Below are 26,377 nucleotides of genomic sequence, written 5' to 3'. Positions count from 1 at the left end.
TGGGTCTTTAGCCACACAATTTCAATACAAAATCTCAGGATTTTGCCAAGCAAGCATGGATCAATACAAAGAAAGTTTCTGGCGACTTTCCGGTCAAAAGGATAACTAATAGGGTTACGTTTTGCACTCTCAGATTTGAGAACAATTGCAATATTTATACAAAATCTTTAAAACATTTCAATCTCATACATAAACTTATATTTTAGTTGTACTTTCATACATCCTGTTAAGTTAGCTGTTAAGTGATGACATGATAATATGTTCCACATTTGTGTTGAAACTTGACGTGACTGCCGATTTATGCCACATGACGAAACAACTAATAAAATATACTTGATTATAAAAAATATTAGTTGTTTAGTCATGTGCTACAAGTTGGCAGCCGCGTCAATCTCAAGTTTGTATATGAGATGAAATGTTTTAAAGATGTATGAGGTTGCGATTCCAACTAAACTTAAGATTGCAAAACGTAAGTTACCCAAACAAATATTAGGGACGCATTTCAAAAATACAGCAATGCCTAACCAAAATCACAGGGATCAGGAATGCAATAGCTCCTGATTCATACATAGAGGGTTGCAAACAAATCTCAAGTTTGTATATGAGATGAAATGTTTTAAAGATGTATGAGGTTGCGATTCCAACTAAACTTAAGAGTGTAAAACGTAAGTTACCCAAACAAATATTAGGGACGCATTTCAAAAATACAGCAATGCCTAACCAAAATCACAGGGATCAGGAATGCAATAGCTCCTGATTCATACATAGAGGGTTGCAAACAAATCTCAAGTTTGTATATGAGATGAAATGTTTTAAAGATGTATGAGGTTGCGATTCCAACTAAACTTAAGAGTGCAAAACGTAAGTTACCCAAACAAATATTAGGGACGCATTTCAAAAATACAGCAATGCCTAACCAAAATCACAGGGATCAGGAATGCAATAGCTTCATACATAGAGGGTTGCAAACAAAACCGAACTACAGATTGAAGCCACCATCAGAGAGGTACATGACAGAAACTTGATCGTGTTTTTATCATTAACAAAGGAAACAATAACGTCGATACATCGGAACCGATTTAAGATTGCAATTGCAGTCCTACTGAACTGAAAACTGGTCTAGAGACGCTGCTGTGGTGTTAAACTTCATTCTAGTGAGCACATGTACGGAAGACATCAAAAATCTATTAAGCATAAATTGTATTATAACAGAAGAAACCCTCTGCCGCCCAGTGGCTTAAGCACTGACTATGATAAAAAAATAATGAGCCTCTGGGCATGGGGGACTATCATACCGAATTCAATCATATTGCGGACTGCATTACACAGAAGCTCATAAACGCTTTGTTTAATGGGGAAAAATGTCAAACCTCATGCCCTTTGTCCATATGAGTTTTCAAGTACTCGAACTCCTGGTCCATATATCAAACGACATTGCTCATTAAATGAACCAACAAGCTTAGAGACCACCTCCTTAAAGAATACCGATGCCACCTGGGACAAGAATCATTGCCACATCACAATTATTAATCGAGTTCATCATGATTTAAATTCTCATCTTCAAACTTTAGACAATGAAGAATTCAGGATAATTTATGTGGTTGCTGAATAACTGCCACGGAAGAAAGTCTAATACTGAATAAAGAACCTTACCTGTCGGTAAAGTGGTGACTGGAATTTAAAATCCACCAAGAAATAAAGGCTGCAAGATCCTGGAACTGGCCCCGGATTGAATTCCCAGATGTTTATGAGATGATCGAAAAGGGAACTATTTGATACAGTTGACTAGAATTAAAACAGAAATAGAGACTGTTAAAAACCGAACTTTCAAAAATAAAACCAAAAGCAAAACTAACAAAGCAAAGCAACAAATTCAGGGTATATTCAGTAAGAACCACTTAAAATACTAGTTTGAAAAATCACATCGATAAACGATACCAAGATATTAGTGACAAACTAAATTAGCCATCCAACGACTTACAAAAGTGACAGACTGACAGTACTGAGGTTTTTCTTTTCAACCATCAACAACAATCTATTGTTGCTCTAACTTGTCATGTTTAAGCCAAACGCACAAACATAATTTTAGGAAGAATTCAATCAAAATTTTGTATCCCAATAAGCATGCAAGATCTGGTACATGCCATGCCAATCCTAAGCACACCATCAACTTCAAAACTCCAAGTGTGTGATTTCAGCAGGTACATTGGTCAGTTTCTCTCACACTCACTACTACAAAAACACACAATGTCTCCAAGCTCAAATAACACAAATATTTTTTTTGTTTTTGAGAATATAGTAACAAGTTACAAATTAACTTTTGGATGAATTATAGTATAAACTAACGTCATCTCCCAATGTTCTAAAACGCAAGCGAAACTCCTTCAACATAATCCAAAGAAAACCCCTGGACACCTCAGTGAAACCTAATGTCTGTGACGCAAAGGCAGCTAAAAACAAAATGGTGTTTAGATATTCTCTGGTAGCTCACATATAAGTCTCAGGTATTTTGTTAACAGAGTTCAGAAAATCAGAGTATATCACCAGTGAACTACTACAATACTATTGATCAACTATCAGCGAGCAGAAATGTTAACACATGGATGGTAATAGAAACATATAGAAGGAATCATGGCAAGCTTGAAGAAAAATGATTGCCTTTATACGCTTTGGTCTCTCTAATTCGACATGGGAGACGTAACTTTCAACAAGAAATTTAAACCCAATCTCGAGCTCAGCATCAAATGATCCATCCCGATAATTTTTAATTATGCCAGACCGCTGACACCAGGGAACGAAACCATGATACAAGTCTACCGCAGCAACCACATCGTATAACTGCTCCGGAGAATACCTAGATTCCAAAAATGCATCAGCCCATGTCTATCTCACATGGCAATCAAATGAGGGATACATCAAAACGATACAAAAATGAAATTCGGCATTCAAGACGAAATCTTTCATGGCTGGTAATCAATTGGGTCATTAATTAATACAATGTCAAATATTATAATGCCAGAATACATATCAAGAGCTCCATTGCCTTTGAACTAAACAGAAATTCTAAATACAAGTGAAATCGTTTAAAAGCAGCTACCATAGGGGATGGTCAGAAAATCAGAAAATTATGAAATTGAAGAAAAATTACCCCAATACGCGCCTCTCCTCATAAACTTTGGATAACACGCCGCCTTCTTCGCCGTCGCCGCAGCCGAGAAATTGCCTCCGTGACCTGTAATTGAAATCCAGCTGGGAATCGGCGGTCCATTTGTGGACCGATGATGACGGGGTTTCTATGCCCACAATGCTACTAAAGCACCGAATCGGGTCGAATTTCCGGCTGGACCGGACCAGATGCCTGGGACCGATTCTGCGGGAGAGCAAGGACCCCACCGCCTTCGAGGTCGTGCTCGACCAGAACGGCAGCATTGTGAGGTTCTGCGATCGGGAACCCCTAATTGCGATGGAACGCGATCGAATTGACAGGGAGATTGAAAGCCCCAAATGTTTAATAAGTTTTCTTTTTTTGGTAAAAAATGTTTGCAAAGTTTGGGACGTAAAAGCTGAGGAATTTACGTGAGAGGTATACGAAAGTCTCAGAAGCCAAGGGATTAGACTTGGCAGTGGACCAAAAATAAGAACGATCCGGATGCGTTTACGGATTTTAGGTTGACGTGTCCATATTTTAATCTATTTTAATTACGGCAGGGGTCGAAGTAGACGGATATAATGTCATTGCCCAGCACTATCGAGTACGGCACGTTTTGTGTTTAGTTTCTGATAGTGGTGAATCAGAAATTGAAATGTTTCTTAAGTTTTTTCGAATTTCTAAAGGATGGACTATCATAGTGAAATCATCAGCTACTCCTTTTAAAAAAAATCACTTAAAATGTATTTTACTTTTCACAATAGCGTTTATGTTTGAACTTAATAATGAATTCGATTAATATGTAAACACGATATTAATAGTGGGATTAAAGAACTTGCATGTTTATGGTTTGTCATATTTTGTGACTCCAAAAAGTAGGTAATCATTCCTACTCCACTCTCAATACAAAACATGGGCGGCTTACACGTATGAACTTCCTAATTCCTACCAAAAACGCAGCCTCCATCAAGCCTCCACCAAGTCTTTCAAAAACAAGTACGACAGACATCACCAATTTCTTACCACGTTCAAACTTTAAGTCCTACTTCTCGCATTTTTCAGTTCACAATTGAATGTCTCACCTCAATTTAAATTACACCACCCATATAAATGTTCGAAACCAGAAACCCTAACTATCACCTGTGGAACCCGAAGTAGTTGTAATCATCAACTTTATCGATATCGACAGACGGCTTACAAGGAGGTAGAGTTGGTTGACCGCTAGCAGAGAAAAACTCTCTTACAAAGAGGTAGAGTCAGTTGACCGCTAGCGGAGAAAAACTCTTTTGCACCCCATATATTATCTCAATGGAACCACTCTATTAGATAGTTATCACGTGATGTCACAAGCTATAAGAAAGAATCTGCATCACTAGCAATAAACAATTCAAAAGATGGCGTCTACCTTGTTTTCATCGAAATCCCAGACTTTCAAGGAACACAAACTAAACCATAGAAAATTTAACAAATACTTCCTGAAGGGTTGATTTTACTTTATTTCAGGCTTGGTTCAACAGTCATTACAGTGATTGCAGCGCACAAGGCCCGGCCGCAGTAGACAGTAAGCTGTCTGAACTGCTGGTTTCTACCTCGCCCGAAAAAAATGAGATACAACGTTCAATCAATACAGTACTAGTAATCGGCAATGGTACCAACAACAATGACTAATGAGATAAACCAAATCTATACAGGCATAATAACAGCACATTCTGGCACCCGATTTCCTACTCCTGCTGTTCCGATGTCACTTGTACTCGTGTTCAAAACATATGAACAAATGCCTTGATTGAACTTTATCTACCTCTCCACCTCTCCCATTGACATACACACTAAAGTATGCGTGTAGACAACAGCACTTTTAACTCGGTGTCTAGCGCCCATCTGCAGTCTCCAATATCCATCCGTAATTTCGTAGGTTACAAAATAATCGTCCAATGCATCCATTTTCTCTTACACGGTCTCCTTTCCTCTAGCTGTAGCAATAGTATACCATTCTTAGTTACATCGTCAGGTACCGGCAGGCTTGCGGAGTGGAACAACCTAAAGTTGCAGAAAGAGAACAACAATTTTAGGACTCCATCGCCACATGATACGATAGTATGGTAGTAGCATAATGCATTGAAGACATTACCTGATCGTTACTTGAGGTACTAAGTATAAGAGTTTTCATCCTCTTACCGTCACATGAACCAACTGCCTTTTCTTTGATATCTTCATCGACAAAATTCTGATCCGAGACCTCTGCAAGAATAAACAAAATATGAGCCAAAAACTTTTTGGGATGTATAACATATAGATAGAACTCCTGTTTCAGACAATTGTAGAGAGAGAGAACGAATTACGATCCATTCGGCCTTAAAGGACTAACATTTATCGTTACTTTGCGATGCTGAAAATGAATCGTGTCTGCAAAATGCATGAAAGATGTCCAACCATATTTCCATTGTTCTATTTCTACGTTCGGGCCATCTAAATCGCAACTACTTCACAATGACTATAACCGAGTTCAAATCTTAAAAGATAAAAATTGAAGACTGAATGAATGAGGCACGATATTTCACTAATCAATTTTCCAGCAAACACACCAAAGTGTAGCTGAGAGCACCTGTGTTGCTTCCAACCATATCCTGATGGCGCAACTGAGAGTGAGATGCATGAAACTGCGTCGAGCATGTAGCTGGTGCACCCGTCATTTCCTTCTTCCTACTTGAATCGACTTCTTCACATAGTGATGCATCCAGTTCTTGGACAATGGGAGATTCAAATTCTTTGGGCTTGCCGGCAGATCTAAAGTGCAGGAACCACGGATTCGCCAGAAGATCTTCATCTGCCCTTGCTTCAGCCTCAGCTATTACAAAATTGACTTTCTGCCAGCAACCGCCTCGAAGTACCTTAAACTGCAGCAAACAAATAATTCCGAATGAATCAACCATAATCATACAATACAACACGAAAATCCATAATCCATTTAAAGTAATAGACTGAGTTCAGACCCGGCCGGAAGGGGCACGAGAATTAAACTGGGGTTGCTTTTGCCTTGACAATTTCGGATGCGATGAATTCCCCTTCTGCGAGTTCCGACCACGCGAATCCATGGAATTATACAACCGGTTAACAAATGATGCTTCCATGGATTTCAGGTACATGCTGTGTTTCTCATCCGTCCATTCTGTAGACATAGTTTCAGTCGGAGCCGCTATACCCTAATACAAGTTGCACAAAATCATCACAAAATCTTCAGAAAACATTCAAACTAACACAAACAATTTCATACACACTGACAATATATTACTTGCATAAATATCAATAAGGAAAATTTGACATTCAATTAATATTTACCCAGATGAGCAGAGGCATGACAAATATCACACATTATATTCATAGAATAAAAACCCATATTTCTAATTAATATAAGAACCTAAGAAGGATTGGGGAAAAATATATATATAAGAATGATTTTATATTCTAATTATTTATAAAAATCTATAAAATAAGTCAACCCCATCTGGGTGCAATTTCCATTAGATCCCAGCTCAAAGATGAAGAATTTCCAATACAAATTTAAGTTTAATTGGGTTTTATTATTCCTGCAAAAATTTGTAATTCTCAAAACTAAGAAATGGGAAACACCGAAAAAGATCCAAGTAATGATTTTTCAGCAAATAATAAATAAAAAAAGGGCTGTACCAAGCCGTCGGAAGGAGGGTCCTCCGCCGGCGCAACATCCCCGCCCAGCCGCTCACCGGTCTGCATAGAAACCTTCAACTCTCCCCCCATGAAATTATCCATAACTACCAAAAAAACACCCACCTCTCAGAATCTAAGATTTTTTTTTTTGTTTTTTTTTTTTGGAGTTCTGAAAATTTTCAGATGATTCCAGAAGGAGACGAAAGGGGAAAGAGTTGGAGGAATTAAAATGTGAAGAAATGTGAAGGGGGGTTTTGGTCCTTTTGGAGGCGGTGATGGGAACGAAACCGAACAGTTGTCGCCCTTTTACACGTGTCATTGGGCCATGGCGTCGCCACGTCACTCCAGGGTTCGATTGAGGCAGCCCAGATATTTATTGGAGGCCTCCAAAATATCTTTTGCCGATTTGGTTTTCGATCTTTCTGGATTACGTGGCATCCCCACTTTTTACCGTCAACCCGCAACGCTTCTGCGCGCGCGCTCTTTCCCTTTTGGGTCCGGTCGGTGGTCCAATCGTTTTCTTCTTGATATTTGTTTGGTTTCTTCGTTTGAGCTTCTGATGTCAAAAGATATTTTAGTATTTCTCAAACATTAATTCAATCGTTTAATTGACCAATCAAACTCATAGACTTCTCTCCACTTTTTTCAAGGGAAAAGATTATTTTCAAATCTCGAAATAATTAGTTTTCACTGTATTATCCTTATCTCATTTCTATATCTTTAATATCTGATTGATGTAATACCGTAAAATATCTAATTTTGATCGGTCTAATAATGGGTAAAAAAGTGCCAATTTTTTACATCTTAACTGATGTTCCATTTTTTGGTCATCATTTAGTTTGGTTACGAGCCTTCTCAATGGGTAAAAAAGTGCCATTTTTTCGGCCCTTTTCGAATTAATAGAGCATCTATAAAGGAGATTTTACATCCTAGGTGGAGATATGATTGTACAAATTTGACATAAAAAATCTTTCAAGCCGAACTGTTATTTGCTAACTGGATTTAAAGTTTGTGTATTTAGAAGTCAAATTTGCCATCAATGTCAAATTTATTTTTTATTAGCTCAATGGTGGATTCCTTATTCCACTAACATTTCAACCAATATTGTTTCAACAATTTTTTTAACAAATATTGTTGTGGCCTGTATTCTACAAAGGGGTGCGGCAAAAGGAAGAGAAGGATATTCGAGAATAGACTTGAGGAATTGTGTGTTTATTCATCAATCTTTGTGCCTTTATTTATAGTAATAAGGTGGAAATAAACTTATTCTCCAAGTAATACAAAGTTTATTAGGATATATCTTCTAGATCCCAAATGATTCCTATTTTATCTCTACTTAGGATTTACACAATCACAATGTTGATAAGAACGTATGTCACACCAAATATAACCATTTAAAGCTCAAAATTAATAGAAAAATAACATTTAACAATTTGGTTAGACAAACACAAAATTTAACATAAGAATTTAGATAACATATCAGCCATCAATTTTAATTTAATTCTAATAATTTGACATTTTCCATTGAATACGGCCTTACATCTGTTAGCTATCTTCACTTGAACATCCAAAAGTAACTCTTTATTAATTTATTTCGTTTGACGGTTGATAGTAAGTTAATACATTATAAAAAAAATATTAACAGATTAAAAGCCAAGTTGAAAGTTTGAAAATAACAGTGAGAAGAATGTTGGGGTAACATTGGTGATTAGTTTCCTTAAACATAAATATCTGAATTTGGTGAGGTCCAATGGAATCACTGAAATTTAAAATTATGGAAGAAAACGACGTGTTGGGATAAAGAAATGCCATCACTTTTATGAAAGTTCTGCCTCACTAAATAATTCAAAGTTTGCAATTTGATTCTTTTTTCCTAGACCCTTCTTTAGGGATATTTTAGAGTATTTTTAAAAGAAATATAAAAAAGTCCACATTAATAATAGGAAGATTATATTCACACATCCCAAATTATTTCTCCCACACCTTCTTAATTTTTTAATATTTTTCTATGAAGTGTGAGTGGTGTGTAAAAAATATTAAAATTAAAAGGATGTGGGAGAAGTAATTTGAGGTATGTGAATATAATTTCTCTAATAATAACAGTTTCTAATACAAATGTAAATTTTTGACATGATATGAATTTGCAGCAATAGAATTGTTGTCAAACTTGACGAATGAGGATCTTTTCGAGATCATCGTGTTCTTTCATGATACATCGTGCGGTCAGAAATTATTTTAAATTATTTTATTTAAAATTAAACATGAATAATACCTGATAAAAAGTAGTCACACGATAGATGATAAACAGACATAATTTGAGAATTCCCGAGATCCTTCAAAAGATCCTCGTTCAAACTTGACAATATCTTCCAATAATTTTTATTAATTTTTTTATTGGTTAAAACATTGATTTATTCTAAAAAAATTTATTTCAATTATAATTTGATTGTATTATATATTACAATTTAAAATATGAGTTCAAAATAGACAAAAATAAAAAGTGTAGATCCGGGATCAGAAAATATCTGTGAGTAGGGCCCCAAAAATGAGGTGGTATCTGGATCATAGAAAATTCCAAGGGTATAATTGGGCAAGTCAGAATCGGATCACTTGGATGAGGTCCATTGAATATAGCTCTTTCTAGGACTAACTCGATGAGAATTCATGCATTGCATCATTACAACTAAAAGCAACTTCATCTCATCAACAGGAAAATGGGTAGTTGTAAAACCGGAGAGGCTTTTTAGTCAAAATAATTTTTGAGATTTGTATAACACGTTATTTTGATATTTGAGATTTAAAATCAATAAAAGTGGTCTCTGAGATTGTCCACCATCAATCATTTTGGTTATTCTGTGCAAAATTATATTAAATAATGATCAAAACAACAAATATACCATCAACTTAATAAATAATGGGTCAAAATAATTTGACAAAAATTAAGGGTATTTTAGTTATTCTATTCTTATTTAATGAATTTTTTTCAAGGAATGACCAAAATGATTGATGGTGGACAAACTCATGAACCAATTCTATTGATTTCAAATCTCATGATCAAAATGAGGAGTTATGCAAATCTTATTGACCATTTTGGCTAAAAAATCATTCAAAGATCAAATCTATGCACGCATTTTGCATGCGGCTTATTTGTGACATTGATTATTAATTGACATGTGTTAAGTTTATAATAATAAAAGTAAGGAGGGCTAAGTTTATAACCCGTGTTAATCAATGATAGAGACAACAGAGAAGCAACATACACAAATTGAGTGTAGAAAATTTGAACTCATCACTTCAATATTTTTTTTTTTAACAAAGGATAAGGTTATTATACTAAATTCATCTAATCTATAAAGAGGAGATTCAAACTTGAATGCAAATAATGTAGCACACTGCAATAATCAACTTGGTTAAAGCTCAGAACTACAAGATCCTTTGTATTGGCTGAGAAAGCTAGCCACATTACCTTTGCACGCATTTCTTTTATTTTTTTCTCATTTTTTCACATAATGCAATGTAACTTTAAACCATCTATCTTTTTAAATTCTTTATAAAAATTGATCATATCTTGTAAAATATCTTTATAAAAATGGATCTATCGAAAATCATGTGATCATCTAATTATTCTTAACCACATAAAGTTATAAACATTGTTTTGGCTAAATATTATGTTACCACATAGTTAATTATGTTACCACATAGTTAATTAAATGAGTTGATAGCATTGATAATTGCAAGCCAACAGATATGCATTCATCAAAGTTTGGCGGTGCCACTTGTCACAAAAATAATGAGTGCACAAATGGATAAGTGATTTTCTCTGCTAGAACAAATGGACAAGTGAAGCCCCCCAAAATGAATGAGAATCCCCTCCGGATCTTCAAATCGTATCCGTTTATTGTACATCATGCGATCAATTTTCGTTAAATACTATTTATATTTTATTTTAAATAATTTTTGACCGTACGATGTACGATGAATAAGCATAATTTGAGAATCTCCGGAATCCTTGTTACCCCAAAATAACTTCATTTTTTGTCCTCTTATCCAGTTTGTCAACAACAAATGGAGGCGTAACGTGAGCGAGGCCAATTGGTCAGAACAATGTGCCTGCCCACCTTACATTCTAAGTTCAAATCCTCCTCCCCTCGGTTAGAACATCGCACCGGTCAAAATAATGTGTCGTTGGTATCAAATTCAATTTGACACAGCATCCATACAACTAGTTAATGTGATACAAATTTCAAACATGTATCCATTCTGATAGACAAAACTGAATTAACCTGTTAATGTACAACGAAAGTTTGTACCAAAGGGGGATCTCTCTATATGTTAAAACAACAAATCTCCGAAAAATAGGGGGAGCGGGGATAAATGTTTAGCTTAAGAATGATGGATTTTACAATAGTTATACATCAAAGGCGTATTTGGGGTGGTGTCATAAAAGAAATAGCACCCAAGATCATATCAACTTTGAGCTGACCTTTTTATTCATGTCTTCGTGTAATAAGCACGTGTTGCCGAATCTAATCTTGAATAGTAACGACGTCTTCCGTTGCAGATCACGTGCATGAAGAAAATAAGAATACGCGGTGCAGTACAAAATTTAGATTTCCTGCTTCGGATCACCCTCCGGTATCACAGTGTCTTGCAGGTCAATTCTACCTGCAATTGCAGGAAGCAGAAAGAGTAAGGTAAAATTTAGCCAGCTGTTGTGTTCCAGGAACTAAAAAAATTATAATTATCGGATGCCGGAGTCTTGAATTATTGGATAACAGATGAAACTGCCTATAGATAATGATGCTATAACTCTATGCCAATACACTGAGAGTTGAGATAAAAGATGTAACTGCAAGAAAACCGTACCTAACAAGGAAATCAGAGAAGGGGACTTTGAAGATCCATTTGATCTCATATCTGTACCTACAACGTATGGCCCAAGTATAAGGCTAGGCATAAATTTTGAAAGAGGCACAAAGAATAATGTGACATCTCCATGAAATATGATTCATTTTCTCATGTCAGAAGCAGACCTGAACTTTCAAGCGATTTAAGGACATCGGATTTCTTAAAGGTGTATCCAATGAAATTGGTATCTTTTGATGTTAACATCTGCAATGCCAAACAAGCTAAATCAGGTAAGGCTTCATACTGATACAGCACTGATTAGAATAGAGAACTAAAACAATCCCCTCTCATAAAATGCTTTGTAGCGTGCTGGCAGGGGTAACGGGGGACGCTATTGGACATGTGAAGAAAATGCTTTACTTAAAGGGAAAACAAAATTTAAAGAGCATAACAGAGATTTCAGCATCTTGGTCCCAACACGAGAATATGAATAGGGAATATGAAGTTTACCTTCCGCCAAGGTCCCACTGTTGGCATTGTAGATGGCGGTCCCTCTACCTATATAATGGGGCAAAAAAGAGGGAAGGAAGTTAACAACAATATTTGGTTCTGATTCAACAAAAATATGCTTAAAGACATGGACCCAAAAGATAGTGCCAGGCCTCCTAAGGAAATACAAATGTGCAAAGAATATCAGGCATATCTATATCTTCATCGGTTCATCTTAAAAAAGTTTAAATTTTGTCCCACTAAAGGATAAGATTCCAAATCAATATCAGTGAACTCACTTCAGGAAACTTCTCGAAATTCTGAGTGTCCAAGTCTCCGATGACTCTGGGTTTATATGCAGCTTCGCCTTCATACAGCCTGTCCCACTGAGTAGATCTGAACCATGGATGGGCCTGAGAAACATTAGCTTTATAAGTGAACAAATATCAAACAAGAATATATTACAACATTAACATTCATGAGTAAAATAATTTAAGAACAATCCATTGCATTTGTTTACTTATGTATAGTACAATAACTATTTCAGCACACCCCACCATGTGATTACTTTCAGGTTTAATTTCTACATTATAGCAGTTATTTCAAAAACAGTAGTTCCTTGAAATTTCATGTGATACTCATACAGAACATCATTAGTTCTTTGAAACCTGGTAACTTACCTTAATTTCTTCTGCTCCATGAGTCCCAAGCCTTGACTCAACATCACATAACAAGTGACAGATCAGATCCTTTGCTTCTTCCGAGATTTTGGGTTCGTCAGGGAATTTCAGGTATGTCCTCCAATTGATTATCTACAGAAAACAGTAATGTTGTCTAACTCTGCTGCAATTATAAAGGATTGTTTCAAATATCTAAGAAATACAATCACGATATTACCTTGCGGCATGTGATCCTTGGGTCATCAGAGTAGAAGGGAGGATAGCCTACAAGCATCTCATACATAATTGCCCCTAAGGACCACCAATCACACTCTATTCCATAGCCTTTCTTGAGCAACACCTCAGGTGCCATATAGTCAAGAGTTCCAACGGTTGAATAAGCCTAAACAAGATGGATGTTTTTAGTAACTCAGAACAATTACAATTAGTCACTCAATAACTACGAAGTGAAGAAGTTACAAATTTCAAATAGTCTGCATAAAAAAGTGCATCACTGCTTGATATGTCAGCATACTTAATTCAATATTTTGGATGAGTATTTCAAGAAGAATTGAAAAGAAAATCGGATTAAATTACCAAGGCACGGCGATTTCGTTTCCATTGTTGTAACTGTTCTTTTGGCATCAACCAAGGAACCTTATCACAACCAGACTGTCCTTCAGTTTCAGATATAGATTCCTGGGAGGTCAAATCATCATTTTCCAGCAACAATGTTGAATACTTGTCATCCAGAGGTTTACACAAGCCAAAATCTGAAAGCTTCAAATGGCCATTTTTATCCAGTATCAGGTTATCTGGTTTTATGTCCCTATATGAAGAACAAGGTCACGTAGATGTAAGTTTAACTGTTTTGACTCCGAAACAAGTACTTTTTCAAATAACATGGAGTTTCGTGTGTTTTTATGTGTTCCTTTTGTGTCTGTGTACGTTAACGGTAAGAACCTGCTAGAGAACCCAAATGTGTCCACATCCAAATCACCTTTATATTGAACTAAAATACTATCGAACCAAAAACCAAGTGGAAAGGAGAAAAAACTTGTTGCTATTGACTAAAATTTGAAACGGTACACAACTGTCACACCTATGAATGTAGTTGTGTTGATGGATTGAGTGAATAGCCAGAATACTCTCTGCCATGTAGAAACGAGCAACATCTTCAGAAAGAGTATCTTCTCTCATCAGTAATGTCATAATATCACCACCAGGTAAGTACTCCATGATAAGGTACAAGAAATCAGAATCTTGAAACGAATAATGAAGTTTTACAATGCACCGACTATCAACCTCCGCAAGCAAGTTCCTCTCAGAACGCACATGCTCAACCTAAAATGCAAAAAGACAATATATCATGACGCACAATGATATGGTAATATTGTATCGAAAGACAATATATCATGACGGACAATGATATGGTAATATCATACAATATCAAGACAAGTATCATGTTAGCGTAACATGATTGTATTAAAATAAATATAGATCAATTCTTAGGGTACTCAGTTTTCTAATTAGAACCAATACTTTATAGAACTGCTTCGTATACAAGGAGCTAATGGGTACAGCAGCAAAGATAGTCTTCTCCTATACCGCAAGGAATAAGATTTTAGAGATACAGTTCTTAAAATTTTAAACAGTCACCTGTCCGCGACTAAGCATCTCTGATTTCTTCAGTTTCTTCATGGCATAAATCTCTCCTGTACCTTTAGCACGACATAACCTTACCTGCAATTATTAAACACAAAAGAATGGTACCATATTTTAACGACAGGCAGTATATTTCATTCTATATAGGTAGGTCAAAACATATAAGTAACCAATAATTTTTTCTTCAGCATATACCCATAATTATCAAAGCTATGCAAGTACCCATAAAGCTTATACAAGAGCTATTTGAACTGGAGAGATTCTCCTTTGCCAATAAGGGAAAACCGAAGTAGTTCTGTGAAATATGATAATTCACATACCTCACCAAATGCACCTTTGCCAATCACAGTTAATTGCTCAAAATCATCAATGCCAATTTTACGTCTTTGCATCCTCATATATTCTGTTTCTCGGCGTTCCAAATTCCTCATCATCTCCTCTTCTTCCTCACTCGGTATCTGATCTTCTTGTACTTTCCTTTGAAGCGCTCGACGTCTATAACAAAAAAATTGTCTAATCTCAGTAACAACACATTTTCAATTCCTTCATGTTCAGCACTAACTCAAACCGCTCCATAAATGCGAACAACAAGTAAACTAAAGTTCACAGCTAAATCGAGTAATCGTATCAGAATTAGTTCTTCCAGTTGCTCGAGTTTTCGAAAATGCCATACAGATAACATAAATAGCAAAAGAAAAACTGAAACTATCATTAATATGGAAAAGATTGATTGAAACAAAAGGGAAAAATTAAGCATTTCAAAAATCGAGCTTAAACACACAAATGCAGTATTAGCAGAACTGTGTGCACGAATCGAAGACGAAGTTCGAGATTTCTAATTGGAATCACAATCAATACAAATTTTGAAACTTTTGACGAATTAAAAAATAAAAAAATGCGCAAAGTACCTCTCTTTGCGATCCTGCAGACCTTGAAGGTAGTTCTTGTAGTGATTCTCAATGAACTGCTTTGCCGCCACAGCCTTCTGCCTCGTGACCGGCGACGAAACCGACACGTCGGGACCCGACTCGAAGCCGCCGACCCGATCCGGCTTCAAGTTAAGAGCACCGAGCCTCATCGTCCCATCGCCGCCGTCCATCTCCACCGACGAACCCGATCAAAACGGTTCAAAAGCTCAACATTTCAGCGGCGGAGAAGAGAAGCTTCCGGTGGCAGGAATTCGAGGAGAGATCTAGCGCACCAAGTGCTTGCGAAAATGACAGAGTAAGAGTTCAGAAGGGATACTAGGGAGTCTGCACTGGCACATGCGTGAGACGGTGAGAGTACAAAATTTATAAATAATATTCACTATTTATACATGCTTGGCTGGATAAATTAATTAATTACTTAATAAATAATCTGGTTTTGTTTTATTTCGATGGATTTAATAGGGAATGGAGTGCAATCGACTCCACCGTATTCCTCGCATGAACTGGAATCTTAGCGGCAGGATTTTTAATTTTTATTTTATTAAATTTCGTTTCTGACTTTTTAGAGAGAGAGAGAAAGAGGAGAGAGAGAGAGAGAGAGAGGAAAAGGTGAGTGTACAGACGACTGGGTGTGTCGGCGGAGATCTGTACGTTGAAAAGCAAAGGCTGAATCTGAAAATAGCTGGACTGTACTGGTTTTGATCGGGTTTTGGGCTGGACTTGGAGTGGAAAACCATTTTGTACTTGGAATGATGTGACGGTGGTGCGCCAATTATGTAAAAATGACTTGCTTGGTACGGGTACAAAACTTTCATACTTGCTTTGCATTAGTAATACAACGATGAGTTTTTTTGCATATGAGGTTGTATTGCTAGCACATGATGCTACGGTGAACAGTGAACTTGTATTTTGTAAGTTGCTCTAATTACACTCAATCGTATATTTTCTTTATAGTTAATGACAAAACAAACCAATGACAATGCGATAAAAATGATTCAAATCTACTTTGAAAGAAATTTAAACGCAAAGACACCATACTTATTAATTGGTCAACAAACTTAACCTACATTTGCCCACTATTGTACGTTAAAATTAACTAAAATTTGAGTGGCATAACATGACAAGTGCACTTGGAAACATATGGGATTGCTTAGGAACGTTCCACTTGTTGATCGAAGTGTTGGTTCGTTTACTTGCGAAATTTGCTTCGACACATATGGTGCTGGTGGTGGAGATCATAGAATGAGCTCCGGTTTCTGTGGCCATTTTTTTTTGTAGAGCATGTTGGGCAGCTTATGTAAGTGAATCGATTGGCAAAGATGGTGTTGGATGTTTGTCTCTAAAATGTCCTCATCTGTGCTGTGGCGCTGCTGTTGGCGAAGATTTGGTCCTCTCTGTGTTGGCAACCAAAGGCAATGGTGATGCCGATAAGGCTAAGTATTCGCGGTACCTTCTGAGGTCTTATGTGGAAGATAGTAACGGGAAGAGAAAGTGGTGCCCTGCTCCCGGTTGCAACTGTGCTGTAGACTTTATTGGTGGCTACGGAACTTGTGATGTTTCATGCCTCTGCTCTTACAGATTTTGTTCAAATTATAACGAGGAAGGTCTGAGTCCCGTGAACTGCGATATTGTGGCAAAGTGGATGATGTTGAAGAACAAAGATGAGTTGGAAAATATAGAATGCGTTGATAATATAGATTGGATTACTGAAAACACACAGCCGCGTCCAAAGTGCGAGCGAAATATCAAAAAAGACCGAGGATGTAACCAAGTTTCGCGAGCATGCTTTTGGGAGGAGGCTGGCAGACCTCAAAATTCAAGTGGCTGGATTCATTAAGATCGCCCGGTGCTCTTATTTAGCAGCTAGCAGTTACAGGGTTTACAAACAATCCTGCCTGAAATAAACTGAAACCAAACAACGGAACTGACTTTGGCCGGATATGAAAATCATTGAAAGGGAAGAATGCGGAAACATGTAAATTCACATTCGCCGGCAACAAGTCGTGTGCCACTGACTGAGCTTACAATTTTGTTTAATCAGCTAAAGTAAGGTACGTGTTTCTGGAACAATGATGCTTAGAATTCCGGTAGCTCTAGGCTAAGTGTCTCCACATTTTTGTGTCGGTTAACATTGCTCGTAGTCGCGTGTAGCTCAAGTCCTGCAGATGCTTACGCACTATACGTGCAACTATAACCAAATATGCCAACGAACAAGCAAGACCAGAAATTTGAAATAGGCCAGAGAAAGGACCAGGACCTATTCCTACTGGACCACCATTCAAGTTGTTTGAAGAATTACAGTTAGGAGATGACAGCCCGGCCAGCATTTGCTTTTCCAATTTTTCGATTTGTCCATTCTCAGTTGCCTCTAGCATTGCCTCCGAGATGTCAATAGCCAGAGGAGAACCCTTTGGAAAAACCTGCGGCAGACAACGAGAAAAAAATGACTTACTCAGTTACCTCTAGCATTACTATCCCTTCAAAAGGATTTTATGTGCACAGCATGATCCGTAAATATGGTTCATGTCAGCTATGCAGAAACAAATTAAACACGACTATACAATGTTTAAAGAAGGGAGAGGAGAAACACACAAATCCAAAACCGCTAGGCTTGTAAACAGGCCCTGTTGTCACGTAGCCCTTGCAGTATTTTGCGAGGAAGACTTTAGCATGAGGCACAACAAAGAAAGCCGCTGCAATATCTTGCTTCTCAAAGGCATTTGGGTAGTCACCTATGGAGGTAATACTTTTGATGTTTTCGGGTCTAAAATCTAAAACATCGGTCAAATATCTAACAATAAAAGAGTTGCCATTACAACCAACGGTTGCATTCATTTTATGAAGTGTGCCAATATCAAGCATGGACGGGTGGACTTGAGAGAGAGTCATCATGGAGGTGAGGCTTGCAGTGAAAGTGGCCGTTACAGCAAGAATCACAACCAACCATGGAGCCAGAACCAACCGAGCCCAATTGTTATGAACTTGTTCCCCTGCATATATACGAAAGCATGTTAGGCTGTACGCAATGGAGGGACTCCGACAAAGCAGTATGAATGTTTTCGTTTTTTATGAGAGTACTTACTGTGTGCAAAGAAGAGGACGGTGACAGAGAACCAAAGCATTGCCCCAATTCCCTTTATTTCGGGGTTGTCTCCATGTTCATTTTCAATTAACCAGACAACGAAACATACAGAAAGGTGTGTAACAAACAACATGAACCACATTTCTGTGGTGAAGGCACGCATGAACATCCATTTTTCCTTCAGCTTATCTGGTTTCACTGGAACAACCATCTCAAGCCCCGAGCTTATGTATGGCTGTGTGAATTCAACATAATGATACCGATCAGATATGACTTCGAAATCACCAACAGCTGCATCAAAGCTCTGCTTTAAATAGATTAAAATGGTCATCAGTGTCTATAGAATAGAGCCCTAGGAAAACAGCGTTAATACGAAAAACCAGAAGAAAATAATCTCTACCTTATTGTAGACCAGTTTCACCATTTCATCATACGAGCCATTGAAGGGAACTAGCTCGTAAGGCAACTGATAAGGGAGATATTCGACAGCTGCTTTAAACACATCGATTGAAAATCCCGAGATGCGTGTTTCATTCGTGCCAGGACCATGTCTTACGTCCACAAACTGCTTGAATGCACCCCTTGCAGGAACCCCTATCTTTAAGGGTCGATCCACATTGACCGGAGTCCACCAATTTGGGGTTGTTTGTAAGCCACCAGGCCAATAGGTTGAACCCAAAACTTCAGAAAAACCATTATCCATCCCCTTTTCCATCAAGCTCTTTGAGAAACCGTATCTTGGCGACCAGAATGCCATCTCTCTGTAGCTTCTCCCAACCACATTAATGATTTGAAACGTCGGTGGTTGTGATAGCATACCGTTCTTGAATTCTAGCATGCCACTAAGACCTAGGGAAGCAGTAGACAAAATTTTTTGAGACAATTCTTCTGAGGTAGCATTTCCATGTTGCAATATTGTCACCGCTCGAGTAATGGCCCCAATTGCATCATAAGCTCGGAGAGCGAAGATACTAGGACTAGAAGTTTCTTCTTCGTCAGGGTACTGTAGTCCGTATATCCTGCGAAATCTGGTTTTGAACTGTCTGAATGATGCGGTTGTTTCGAAAAAATTGGTTTTAATACCAATAATACCTTGCATATTATACTTGACAGAAATGTTAACAGAATCGAGAAGGCTTGCAATCTCATCTGTGACAATCCACGCATAGCCCTTGTCCATCATGCCCATCTGCTTCACTTTTTCGAAGAAAAAGACAGCTGACTGCAAAGAGAATTGCATGACTATGAAGACCCTATTGTTCTTGCTTCTCAACTTCTTTAGCTCTTCTTCAACGAAGGCATCCGAGTTAGAGAGAGAAGACAAGGATGGGAAATCTCGGTGGTGTTCAATCTCTGAGTTGACCGAGCTAAGTGAATGAGAGAGGAGAGCTATGATCCCTGAAGTGGAAGAAAATTCATTGTTGTGCTCGTAAACTGCAGTCACCTTTCGCCATTGGAAATGACCAACTAAGGCTGCAACGCATTGCATGTGAAAGACGATATCGTTAGCTATTTGGATGAAAATTGGCCTTTGAGGTGACGCTGATCGCGGCATCGTTGCAGTGGAAGTAAGGGATATGATGGGAACAATACTCTCGGTGATATTATCAATCTCAGAGATAAGAGCTGCTTCCTGCACGGTCAGTCCTCCGACAATGGCCACAACCTGTTTGCTGCTGAGGAGATTGATTGCTGCAAAACAAAAACAAACCGCTGATATCGGCATTCAAATATAAGGTTACAAATTGGTACTGCGAATATAAATTTACCTGCAGCCGTTGCTCGAGCTGAGTTCCCTAGAGAATCTTTCAGGTGCAAATCCACTTTAGCGCAGGTCGACTTAAAAAGATCTTGGACAGCCATTTCCATGGCGATTTTTTGTTCCTTACCCACGCGAGAGCTGAGATCGATGACACAACCGATTCTTGCAGTTATCTGTTGAGTTAGTTGACATTTTTCCTCTCTTCCATTAGCCTTGGCTGAACTCACAAACAATAGCAATACCAGAAAGAAGGAAAGACCACGAAGCATTCTTGCTTTTCGTTGTTAGTCCTTCCGAAATATACAGCATTCATGGTATTTAGAGCTTGATGACTTGACTTTAGGCACAGCAGGAATCATGAAAAATTCAAAGTTGGGGGATTTTTCTGAAATTTATATTTTATCGTATTTGTTTTACATAACATTTCAACGACGATTTTCTCCTAACTTGTTTTTATGGTTTTCTGGGGTGCAATATTTTATGAAAGTCAACACTCAACAGATCAATGGGACTAATAAGCCTCCCCAAGTAGGAGGCACATACCCTAAAGTCATAGCAAGATACAAAGAATATTACCGGACAAATGAGAATAACATGTATTATACAATGCAAAGAATTCCCCACTTGTTTCAAGTCCTCAACTAAAAAAGTACACCATAGGTCTTGGACTTTGTGAGAATGCGAAGATAAAGTCTCACGTCACTGAGAGACCAAACCATATAAGGGCTTATAAGAAGTTGGGCTACTCCTTATACTGCCAATTGATTTTAGGAGCTTTTAGATCCAGGTCCAAAAATGTAGAGTGTTTTTAGGAGTGAGTCTAGTTATCTAATTATATGTTTTTATTTCTTTTATACTCATTTTACGTTTTCTAAAAATATTAAAAATCAATTAAAATCTTCTAATATTATGCATTTTCCAACTCCAAAAGAATATATTTAATATCTTATAACAAAAAAACTAATATACTAACATAAATTTATCTGCAAAACATTATACCCTAACTCAAGTAACAAATATATGAATGTATATAATACCTATACGTGAGATATGAAACCTAATTAAAAGGTAAAAAAACATAACATACCTACAAGCAAGACACATTAATCTGTGACAGGTTGATTATAAAAAAAGAATCTGTCATATAGGTAGATAAATATAATTAACCTGTGATATAGGTTGATTATTAAAATTAAAAATAAAATCTATAAATGGGGTTTAAAGTAGGAGGAAGAACGAGAAATAACAAAAAGATAAATAAAAAGAAATAAGCAAAGAGATAATTGGGAAGAAATTTGATTTTTATAATAAATCTTATCATTGAACAAATAACTATTGATAATTAGATAATTAAATATAACAAATTGGACTTATTTTAATAAATTGGACTATTCATACTATTGGCTCAAAAAATTGGACTTATATCAAGTTTCCCCTTGATTTTATGGTATAACCTCAACTTTCTTTAGACTTTGACCCGATTGAAGCTTTGATCCTTGAACTAAAAATCCGTGAGAATAAGTGTCTTAACTACCTACATTTACATCACACGAATAGCATTTGACTCAGAATAATATATGTAGATTCTCGGAAACAGATTTGAAGATAAACTTGATGTCGTATATGATAGCGACATGATGAATTGTTAAATGGGAGACGAAGTATTAATTCTCAGGTAAAAATCGGTGTGATATCGAAGCCAAATAAATTGTATCATCTCGGAATGCCATGGCAGCTTCCTGCATAATGTTAATGTCTCACAAATATATATATATATATATATATATATATATATATATATTCGTGTATATGTCTATATGCAGATTCTGAGAAATTCATACCACCAAGGTCTATGCTCAAAATAAATTGACAACTTACCAGGCAAAATTTATTAAAATTTAACTTAATTTAGCTATTGTGGTAGAGCTTAGAAGTTAAAAATCATGCTTTAATTACAGCAGTAGCTTAGTAGCTACGGCACTGCAATGGCCTCTCTCCCTCTCTCTCCTTCCCCTTACTACGAACCGCGCCCGTCTTTATGGGCTGCAGACTGGGCCGGACGGTGGCAGTAGAATCGAAAACCGCCCAATATGCGTAGACTGATAGATACTGCCCAATATGGCACTTACACATAATCCAAAGAGCTCCGCACATGTTTGACTGTTTGAGGTCTTCCAATCTAAATTGAACACACAAGCTTTGGTCTCCTTAATTTTCTTAGATTGCACTTAATACAGATGGTTCTTCTAAAGAAAATCCGCATCGTGCTGCATGTGGAGGGTCCCAATTGTTTTTTTTTTTTTTTTGGATAATAAAAAGATAAGTTTTGAAAAGGTTGCATGTAGTTAAAGTAAATGCATTTCATGTTTTTGCCACTCAACTTTTAGACACACTTTTGTATGCCGATGCATTGAACTGAATAATGATATAAATTTACAAGAGACTTGATTAGTCGATTAAGAGCATGCCATTGACTGAGCTACAAATCGGTAGCTCTAGGCTAAGTGTCTCCACATTTTTTTGTCGATTAACATTGCTCATAGTCGCGTGTAGCTCAAGTCTCGCAGATGCTTACCCGCGGTACGTGCAACTACAACCAAAATTGCCAATGAACAAGCAAGACTAGAAATTAGAAATAGGCCAGAGAAAGGACCAGGACCTATTCCCATTGGACCACCATTCAATTTGTTTGTACAGTTTGGAGAGGACAGCCCGGTCAGCATTTCTTCTTCCAATTTTTCAACTTGTCCATTCTCAGTTACCTCTAGTATTGCCTCCGAGATGTCAATCTCCAGATGAGAACCCTTCGGAAAAACCTGCAGCAGACAACGAGATTACCTCCAGCATTACCATCCTTTCAAAAGGATTATATGTAGACAATGATCCGTATGGTACATGTAACGATACACAGAAACAAATTAAAATGACTACATGATGTTTAAGGAAGGGAGGGGAGAAAGAAACACAGAAATCCAAAACCGCTAGGCTTGTAAACACGTCTGGTTTTTGTGTAGCCCGTGCAGTATTTTGCGAGGAAGGCTTTAGCATGAGGCACGACAAAGAAAGCTACTGCAATATCTTGCTTCTCAAAGGCATTTGGGTAGTCACCTAAGAAGGCTATGCCCTTGATGTTTTCGGGCCTAAAATCTAAAACATCGGTCAAATATCTAACAATAAAAGAGTTGCCATTACAACCAACGGTTGCATTCATTTTTTGAAGAGTTTCAATATCAAGCACAGATGGTTGGACTTGAGAGAGAGTGTCATCGTGGAGGTGTGAAAGTGGCCGTTACAACTAGAATCACAACCAACTATGGAGCCAGAACCAACCGAGCCCAATTGTTATGAACTCGCTCTCCTGTATATGTATTAAAACATGTTAGGCTGTATGCGATCGAGGGACTGCGACAAGCAGTATGAATGTTTTCGTTTTCTATGACAGTACTTACTGTGTGCAAAGAAGAGGACGGTGACAGAGAACCAAAGCATTGCCCCAGTGCCCTTTAATTTGGGGTTGTCTCCATTATTTTCAATTTACCAGACGGTCAAACATACAGAAAGGTGTGTAACAAACAGTAGGAACCACATTTCTTTGGTGAAGGCATGCATGAACATCGATTTTTCCTTGAGCTTCTCTGGCTTCACGGTAACAACCATCTCAAGCCCCGAGCTTATGTTCAACATAATGATACCGATCAGATATGACTTTGAAATCACCCACAGCTGCATCAAAGCTCTGCTTTAGATAGATTAAAATGGTCATCAGTGTAGTGTTAATACGAGAAACCAGAAGAAAGAGATTCTCTACCTTTTTTTACACCAGTATCACCATTTCATCCTACGAGCCATTGAAGGGAATGGACACGTAAGGCAACTGATAAGGAAGATGTTGGACAGCTGCTTTAAACACATCGATTGAAAATCCTGAGATGCGTGTCTCATTCTTGTCAGGGTAATATCTTACGTTCACAAACTGCTTGAATGCACCCCTGGCAGGAACCCCTATTTTTAAGGGCCGAACCACATTAACCGGAGCACAGCATTTTGGGGTTGTTTGTAAGCCACCAGGCCAATAGATTGGCCCCAAAACTTCAGAAAAACCAGTAGCCATCCCCTTTTTCATCAAGTTCTTTGAGAAACCGTATCTTGGCGACCAGAATGCCATCTCTCTGTAGTTTTTTCCAGCCACGTTAATGATTTTAAATGTCAGTGGTTGTGATAGCATACCATTCTTGAATTCTAGCATGCTACTGAGACCTCGTGAAGCAGTAGACAAAATATTTTGAGACAATTCTTTTGAGGTAGCATTTCACTCTTGCAATATTGTCACTGCTCGAGTAATGGCCGCAACTGCATCATAAGCTCAGAGAGTGAAGATACTAGGACTAGATGTTTCTTCTTCGTCAGGGTACTGTAGTCCGTATATCCTGCGAAATCTGGTTTTGAATTGTCTGAATGACTCGTTGTTTCGACAAAATTGGCTTTAACACCAATAACACCTTGCACATTATACTTGACAGAGGTGTTAACAGAATCGAGAAGGCTTGCAATCTCATCTGTGACTACGCATAGCCTTTGTCCATCATGCCCATCTCCTTCACTTTTTCGAAGAAAATGACTGCTGACTGCAAAGAGAATTTCATGACTATGAAGACCCTATTTCTCTTGCGTCTCAACTTCTTTAGCTCTTGTTCAACAAAGGCATCCGAGTTAGAGAGTGAAGACAAGGATGGGAAGTCTCGGTGGTGTTTAATCGTTGACTTGACCAATCTAAGTGAATCAGAGAGGAGAGTTTTGATCCCTGAAGTGGAGAAAAACTCATTGTTGTTCTCGTAAACTGCAGTCACCTTTCGCCATTGGAAATGACCAACTAAGGCTGCAACGCATTGCGTGTGGAAGACGATATTGTTAGCTATTTGGATGAAAATTGGGCTTTGAAATGACACTGATCGTGGGCTCGCTGCAGTGGAAGTAAGGGATATGATGGGAAAAATATTCTCGGTGGTATTATCAATCTCAGAGATAAGATCTGCTTCCTGCATGGTCAGTCTTCTGACAATGGCCACAACTTCTTTGCTGATGAGGAGATTGATCGCTGCAAAACAAAAACGAATTGCTGATATTGTGATGCAAATATAAGGTTGCAAAATTAGTACTGCAAACGTAAATTTACCTGCAGCTGTTGCTCGAGCTGAGTTCCCCAACTAAGAAACTACAGCGTGGGTCCTTGGACTTTGTCCCGATTAGAGCTTTCGTCCTTGAACTAAAAATCCGTGAGTATAGTTGCCTTAACTACCCAATTCTGGCTGCGTTTGTACCGGACTGCTACTTGCTAACCTCTCAGAATAATATATACATATATATATATATATACTGCATATGTAATTATGTATATGTGTATCTGCAGATTCTGAGAAATTCATACCACCAAGGTCCATGCTACCAAAGAAATTGACAACTGACCACGCAAAAGTCCTTAAAATTTAACTTAATCTAGCTATGGTGCTAGAGCTGAGAAGTTAAAAATCATACTTTAATTACAGCAGTAGCTTAGTAGCTACGGCAGTGCAATGGCCTCTCTCCTCCCTCGCTCTCCTTCCTTGTACTACGAACCGTGCTCGTCTTTTTGGGCTGAAGACTGGGCTGGACGGTGGCAGCAGAATCGAAAGCCGGTGGTATTGGACAGCTGAAATTGTTGCTTTGCATAGACTGATAGATAATGCCAAATATGCTACTTATATATATAATGCAAAGAGCTCCACACATGGTTGAGGTCTCCAAATTTCAACTCTAGGCCTTCCTACTTTACTTTTTAATCTCGATACGAGTAGTATCTTTAATCTAAACCAATCTAGATTGAGCATAGGTTAATTTGAACTCGCATAGAAAGAGCACATTCTTTTTAGTCAATGCGATTACCTTAAGAGAAATAGAAATATAAGATAAGTAGATATATATATGCGTGGTAACATATTTCCAAGAGAATTGTTATGGCTAGGTGACTATGACCGTCAATTTGTGGGAGCGCACAATACATCAACGGTTAGAACTCAACAGGCGCCAACACATGCACCTTGACCGAAGCACAATCCAAGCTCAAATAGTGTT

General features: G+C 37.7%; 4 protein-coding genes and 1 pseudogene across 5 annotated transcripts; all 5 read right to left on the bottom strand.

The window, feature by feature from the left end:
- Window positions 1-1,011: 1,011 nt before the first annotated feature.
- On the bottom strand, window positions 1,012-3,599 carry LOC137707686 (uncharacterized). Its single transcript, XM_068446593.1, has 4 exons — window positions 3,149-3,599; window positions 2,659-2,854; window positions 1,654-1,785; window positions 1,012-1,494 (listed from the first exon to the last, which is right to left on the bottom strand). Exons 1-4 carry the CDS (start codon window positions 3,427-3,429, stop codon window positions 1,372-1,374), a joined length of 732 nt encoding a protein of 243 aa, XP_068302694.1. The 5' UTR covers window positions 3,430-3,599; the 3' UTR covers window positions 1,012-1,371.
- A 1,018-nt stretch (window positions 3,600-4,617) lies between these two features.
- Window positions 4,618-7,045, bottom strand: LOC137710878 (cold-regulated protein 27-like). Of its 2 annotated transcripts, none has more exons than XM_068450043.1 (5): window positions 6,836-7,045; window positions 6,142-6,351; window positions 5,734-6,045; window positions 5,280-5,389; window positions 4,618-5,188 (listed from the first exon to the last, which is right to left on the bottom strand). In XM_068450043.1, exons 1-4 carry the CDS (start codon window positions 6,935-6,937, stop codon window positions 5,315-5,317), a joined length of 699 nt encoding a protein of 232 aa, XP_068306144.1. In that variant the 5' UTR covers window positions 6,938-7,045; the 3' UTR covers window positions 4,618-5,188; window positions 5,280-5,314. The 2 variants fall into 2 exon arrangements, with proteins under 2 accessions (XP_068306144.1, XP_068306137.1); XM_068450036.1 differs by having other exon boundaries at window positions 5,754-6,045.
- Window positions 7,046-11,052: 4,007 nt separating this feature from the next.
- On the bottom strand, window positions 11,053-15,903 carry LOC137737754 (uncharacterized). The gene is made up of 12 exons (XM_068477310.1): window positions 15,405-15,903; window positions 14,817-14,991; window positions 14,491-14,574; window positions 13,934-14,175; window positions 13,429-13,660; window positions 13,070-13,234; window positions 12,853-12,984; window positions 12,472-12,585; window positions 12,194-12,241; window positions 11,869-11,947; window positions 11,702-11,758; window positions 11,053-11,500 (listed from the first exon to the last, which is right to left on the bottom strand). Exons 1-12 carry the CDS (start codon window positions 15,593-15,595, stop codon window positions 11,442-11,444), a joined length of 1,578 nt encoding a protein of 525 aa, XP_068333411.1. The 5' UTR covers window positions 15,596-15,903; the 3' UTR covers window positions 11,053-11,441.
- Window positions 15,904-17,518: 1,615 nt separating this feature from the next.
- LOC137733575 (glutamate receptor 2.9-like) lies at window positions 17,519-20,538 on the bottom strand. The gene is made up of 5 exons (XM_068472711.1): window positions 20,277-20,538; window positions 18,908-20,199; window positions 18,508-18,811; window positions 18,018-18,415; window positions 17,519-17,845 (listed from the first exon to the last, which is right to left on the bottom strand). Exons 1-5 carry the CDS (start codon window positions 20,536-20,538, stop codon window positions 17,519-17,521), a joined length of 2,583 nt encoding a protein of 860 aa, XP_068328812.1.
- Window positions 20,539-22,764: 2,226 nt separating this feature from the next.
- On the bottom strand, window positions 22,765-25,975 carry LOC137714911 (glutamate receptor 2.1-like; annotated as a pseudogene).
- Window positions 25,976-26,377: the final 402 nt, after the last annotated feature.

This window comes from Pyrus communis, chromosome 1, assembly GCF_963583255.1.
Source record: "Pyrus communis chromosome 1, drPyrComm1.1, whole genome shotgun sequence".
Classification (NCBI taxonomy): Eukaryota; Viridiplantae; Streptophyta; class Magnoliopsida; order Rosales; family Rosaceae; genus Pyrus; species Pyrus communis.
Note: the sequence above shows the minus strand (reverse complement) of the source record. Positions and strands in the feature narration are given on the sequence as shown.

Excerpts from the sequence above, each read along its gene's own strand:
- LOC137733575 (XM_068472711.1), bottom strand. The coding sequence starts at position 20,538 with ATGCTTCGTGGTCTTTCCTTCTTTCTGGTATTGCTATTGTTTGTGAGT. Across the intron at positions 20,200-20,276 it reads AGCTCGAGCAACGGCTGCAG|CAATCAATCTCCTCAGCAGC; the intron begins GTAAATTTATAT and ends TTTGTTTTGCAG. Across the intron at positions 18,812-18,907 it reads TGAAACTGGTCTACAATAAG|AGCTTTGATGCAGCTGTTGG; the intron begins GTAGAGATTATT and ends TATTTAAAGCAG.
- LOC137737754 (XM_068477310.1), bottom strand. The coding sequence starts at position 15,595 with ATGGACGGCGGCGATGGGACGATGAGGCTCGGTGCTCTTAACTTGAAG. Across the intron at positions 12,586-12,852 it reads ATGGAGCAGAAGAAATTAAG|GCCCATCCATGGTTCAGATC; the intron begins GTAAGTTACCAG and ends AATGTTTCTCAG. Across the intron at positions 11,948-12,193 it reads CAGTGGGACCTTGGCGGAAG|ATGTTAACATCAAAAGATAC; the intron begins GTAAACTTCATA and ends TTGGCATTGCAG.
- LOC137707686 (XM_068446593.1), bottom strand. The coding sequence starts at position 3,429 with ATGCTGCCGTTCTGGTCGAGCACGACCTCGAAGGCGGTGGGGTCCTTG. Across the intron at positions 2,855-3,148 it reads GAGGAGAGGCGCGTATTGGG|GTATTCTCCGGAGCAGTTAT; the intron begins GTAATTTTTCTT and ends TTTGGAATCTAG. Across the intron at positions 1,495-1,653 it reads AGTCACCACTTTACCGACAG|GTGGCATCGGTATTCTTTAA; the intron begins GTAAGGTTCTTT and ends TTCTTGTCCCAG.
- LOC137710878 (XM_068450036.1), bottom strand. The coding sequence starts at position 6,937 with ATGGATAATTTCATGGGGGGAGAGTTGAAGGTTTCTATGCAGACCGGT. Across the intron at positions 6,352-6,835 it reads ACCCTCCTTCCGACGGCTTG|GGTATAGCGGCTCCGACTGA; the intron begins GTACAGCCCTTT and ends AACTTGTATTAG. Across the intron at positions 5,390-5,753 it reads TATGGTTGGAAGCAACACAG|AGGTCTCGGATCAGAATTTT; the intron begins GTGCTCTCAGCT and ends TTATTCTTGCAG.